This window comes from Lottia gigantea (genome assembly GCF_000327385.1).
Source record: "Lottia gigantea unplaced genomic scaffold LOTGIsca_53, whole genome shotgun sequence".
NCBI classification, from domain to species: domain Eukaryota; kingdom Metazoa; phylum Mollusca; class Gastropoda; family Lottiidae; genus Lottia; species Lottia gigantea.
Genome location: NW_008709815.1, coordinates 555,719 through 560,796, shown reverse-complemented (window position 1 = coordinate 560,796; position 5,078 = coordinate 555,719). Strand labels below are relative to the sequence as shown.

At 33.5% G+C, this 5,078-nt stretch overlaps 1 protein-coding gene across 1 annotated transcript; it reads left to right on the top strand.

Annotated features, from left to right (window-relative positions):
* Nucleotides 1-2,673: 2,673 nt before the first annotated feature.
* Nucleotides 2,674-4,832, top strand: LOTGIDRAFT_126320 (hypothetical protein; the record flags this gene model as incomplete). Its single annotated transcript, XM_009062760.1, has 5 exons — nt 2,674-2,753; nt 3,229-3,521; nt 3,681-3,804; nt 4,163-4,278; nt 4,624-4,832. The coding sequence occupies 5 exons, from the start codon at nt 2,674-2,676 to the stop codon at nt 4,830-4,832; spliced, it is 822 nt and encodes a 273-aa protein (XP_009061008.1).
* Between the last annotated feature and the right edge of the window lie 246 nt (nt 4,833-5,078).

The window sequence follows — 5,078 nt, the reverse complement described above, 5'->3', positions numbered from 1 at the left end:
AATGCGAACAAATATTGACGCATCTATGAAAGATGAATAGAAAGAGTTTAAGCACAATTCTACTTATTTTGAAACTGGGTATACTTCTTTCATTTGTCTGTTTTCAATATCTTAGCGAAATAAAAACGAGTGCGCTCCTTTAACATTAACCACTAGTAAAATGATACGTATACTAGTTCCTATTTTAATGAATTCAAATCAGCTAATTATCTATTTATTATTAAATTCATGACACTGCTTAAAGATACTATTAACCAATTACCCATGATCACACGACAATTTGTACTTAATCAAATTTGTCCATTATCACCCATTGTCGTCTCGTTTGTTTGTTATCGTCCGTAATTATCAAATCTTCTAAAAAATTACTAAATAAAAACACATAATGAAAGACTCATGCCAGAAATATAGAAATTGCTGAGTTTAATTTAGATTCGGAAATGAAGCCAATGAAAAACGGTTTAAAAGCTATCATTTACATGGCAACGATGTCCATGTCTTTACAATGTTAAATTTGCGTTCTTTTTCTTTTTTTTGTCATAAGAAGAATAGCTGTTTCAAAAATGAGGGGGGGGGGGGGCGTATGGACGTATATTTGGACGTATGAACAGCAGCAATATATGGCGACAGTATGGAATATAATGGAGAGGAATAATGATGGCAGGGAAGCAACTCTTCAGAGAGTAAGACAGTTCCAACTGTCGAAGAATTACTTCACATACGAGCTTATAACATACAGAGCGTCCGTTTTATTGTCCCATTCGCAAGGCTACTACAGACGCTTTTCTACTTGGAAAGTTTAAATCATTCCAAAATTGGAGCCTAAAGAAAATGTACTTACTTTAATGAAATAATATTGTTCCTCTAGTCCGTTAACCTAATTGTTATCCTATAAAATAATTATACTAGTAGTTTGAGATTTATGTGACAAAGTTTCTTGACTTGCTGTGACACCTTTCTCATTACTTTTGTTAACTGAATCTTAAGACATAAGATTATTATAATATAATAAATATACAATGTAATAAATTTAGGACGGTTCGGGTCATCTGCATCTATTACTGATTATTATGTATTCTAACAACATCAAGAACAAACGTAGCAAGGCAATTGGCGATTTTCGGGCATTAAAAAGGGACTATATTGACAGCCGATATATTTCTTTCTTAAAGTTAGTCTTGGCTTCTACCTATGAAATAAGAATTGTTGAAGATTTATTGTTATATTTCATAACAGCTTGCAAGTAAAAATTGTATGACATCGTAGCTAATTCGGGCAAGGTAAGCTAAAAAAAAATCATTTGTACCCGAGAAAAGATTTTTGTCTCTTAGGAACAGATTCATGCTTTTCTCGGGTGGAAAATAATAAAAATTGTTAATAAATATGACCTTTAGTCTATTTTTGTGGGTGCAAAGTTCATCTTTAATTATATCATACACAGCCCCTAATTTAAATTTCACTAAACAATTATTAAGATAATTAAATTTCCACACTTAAATGCTCACGTTCTCAAATAAACTGCATGACAAAAGACAGCGTTAAAATTCATTAACAAGCCAACATAAACTTTGAAAAATTAACAATTCTATTTTGACCAACTTAGAACTAATTAAAACTCGAAACTTTGAAATTGAGTTCAAAAATACATCCTTTCGTATTATAAGCCTAATCGACATTTCTCCAGATTTACGTAATTAAACTATATGTACGAAAGAATAAGCTCAAGGCTTCATTTTTGCACAGAAACGTTTATTAATAGGTTTGTATGCATATCAGTTTTTTCGAATGAGACTCAATTTCCTTTGAAAAAATTGAGTTTGTGTAGTTTCAAAATTGAAAGTCATACTTTGAAGTAGTATTTAGGGAAAAAATATGATTATAAACGACATTTTCGTGTCTCAGAATTTTTTGTTGTCTTTTTAATGTTTGTATTGTTTAATCAAGAAGTGTTGTTTATCAAACTGTTAAATATTATGTAAACTTCCTTTAAATAAACAATATAATGGTCATAACATAATAAAGATCATCATAATGGTCTTTACATAGGTTAATTAAGTTTTTACGTCATAATTTGTGCAGCAGATGACCTATATCTTTGTTTCATTTGGGTTTCTTGTTCTATCTCTTAGAATTTGCTCAGATCAAGATCTCCCACATGCATCCTCTTCGCGATAGCCATTTTATGTTCAAAACACGTTAAAATACCTCCAGGGTCAAATGTTGTATATTAGGGCCTGCCACCCCAGCATTCCCATAAACCCCTCCGATTTTACTGATTCCTACCTATAAGCTTTAATTCTTGAAAACATTTTTGGTAAAATGTCGTTATATGCCTATCATTGATAGTTGACAGATGCGAGACTACTAAAATAAAAACATAAAACGCTATGTGAATCTCAGAAAGAAGGTGAGATGACACACTCAGATGCGAGGAAGTTAGAGAATCTGAGTCTAGCTATTCTCATTTTTTCTTCTTTGCCTCTATTGCTATTTCAGAAAAAATCTACTAAACTACTTAACAGCAGTATTGTTCAGCTTATAGATAGATACAACTTTAGCATGAATTCGAATGATTCATAGAACAGCAGACAAATGGTGGCTTGATAATCTAGCATAAAGAAAATGGCGGCGCCCATTGACAGAAAGTTTTTACTGTAATCAGTAATGACAGCAATGTTAAAGCGATTAATTGAGAAATGGAAACAATACAGATACAGACTTGTACCTTGGATAGCACTGAATATGAATGAAAGGTACGCAATAGCATTAATTTTTATAAATCGCAATTTAAGAAGTCTGTCGCTCCACTCTTGAATATGTCGCGTTCGTTAAGTCTCGTATATATACGAAAGTCTCGAACATCTCGCTCCACTCTTGAATATGTCGCGTTCGTTAAGTCTCGTATATACAATATACGAGCCTCGTATACAATTTATGAACTCAATATGGTTTGGAGTGTCTCTTGAACTTTTTAACATACTGATTTCATTTGCATAAAAATATCATTTTAAGTGTTTATAGTAGGCTATAATATTTCAGCCATTTGTGTCACTCGTCAGTCTAATTAAAATTAGACCAAATTTTCGTTCAGATTTTCATTAGCTTTGATTTTTAGTATAGCCATTTCAGTTAGGGTCTAGCGACAGCCCTTTAAACGTTATTGTGTCACTCTTCAGACAATAACTTAAGTCTATGATAAAAAAAAATTATTTATTGGCATCGTTTTAGGACTATTCGTGCAGTTCCTACCAAAACAGCAGATGCCATTATACCTCAGTCAGAAGCAATAGGATCCCTTGAAAAGATATTTCAAGCATTTGAAGAATCTACTTATGTTAAACAATCCAAGGAACAATCACCTAGTCATTTAGAAAAGGTTCATCATCAGAGTCTTGGTGTTCTGCAGAATACCTTTGGATTTACAGTTGAAAGAAGACCTAGTAATCTTATCGGAGGTGGGGTTGGTGTTTTCGTTACGACAGGAGAAGTTCCGCCCAACACTGTAGTAGCACTATATCCAGGTGGGTTTCTGGAGATCGTTAGAGAAACGACTATTTGCCTATTTGTTTGTTCGAACATTAGAGACGATAATAATTAGTTAAAAAAAAGTTTGGTATGTGTCTTTTTTTTGGTATTATTGCGGGTACAGAGAGCTTACAAGAGCATTTTCTCCTTTTTAGGTACTTTATATTATAATTACGAGCCTATTTTGCTACAAAGTTTATCTAATCCGTTTATATTTCGATGTATCGATGGTCTACTGATTGATGGGAATGATAAAAGAATCTCTAAATATATTTACAAGTAAGTAACCATGACATTTTCAAAAGTGATGTTGATATGCTTGATATAAAAACTAAATAGAGTAGTTTTGATAGAATATAATCAAACAATTATACTATGCATACCCCTTACAACGTGTAGGGCCTACTATCTTTGTAAAAGTACTTAAAGATGCTGTCTCTATTCAGCCCAGTCGCGGATCAAGTTCTGCCTTTCTGTTGTTGTAGCTTTACATTCAGAGGCATTGTATCCAAATTTACACATCTTCTCAAATTAATACAGGTCTAGAAATGTTATAGTTACGTCTCCATACTGATGATATATTATTTGTGTCATTTGATATGGCCATAAGGTAGTCATAAAACCTATTTATGTTTAGGTCGTGTTCTAATAGAGATCGTATTGGCCCTTACCTGATCTGTGATACATCATGGCTGACACCATTTCCCGTTAACCCTCTAAATATAGGACAATATGTAAATAACCAATCCAAAGGTAGGTTTAGTTTAATCATCAGCTGCTGAACTTGTGGATGTGAAACAAAACTTTACACTCTCTCAGTGATTGTCAATTTGAACGAAAGGAAGCTGTTGATATATAGAAAAAGGACCTTGAAATATTCCATAGGAGAGAAGTAATCCGAAGAAATATCAACGAAAATGTACTTGTATGTATCTAAATCAAACTACCCAACTGAATAATTCCAAGACTTGTCTGCATCTGGTTTTGAAGTCTATATCTAACCCATTTTCTATCTTAAATGCTTACTAGTTTTTGTTTTTTGCGTAAATCCTGTAAAGATACTATGATGGTAACAACCCACATATTCTTCTTTTGCAGCACATGAAGCCAATGTGGCTTACCAAGAAGTTGATATACCCCAGGACTTTCCGTTTCATTTGCGGAAATATATTCCAAATATATATTATGGTGCCAATTTAGACTCAATGGATGTGAACAGGTTAACTCGTGTAGTGATATTAGTGTCTACGCGAACTATTACATCCGGAGAGGAACTATTTTCTACATATTTCACTGTTCTCTACTGATCGCGTGAGATAGGTTGAGGAGCATCAAAAACGAAGCAGCGTGGGACAGTATCAGAATGTTCATGACTCATGACTAATCCTTAACGACGTCAAATTTCATTATCAACAGTTTCCCTCTATCGTCATCATCACGTCATATGACCAGTACGGTTATCAGCATCACAGTTTATCACCAGCACGATCAGCATCAGGTCGTATCACCAGCAATATCGCCAACATCAAGCCTCATTACTAACACCATCATCA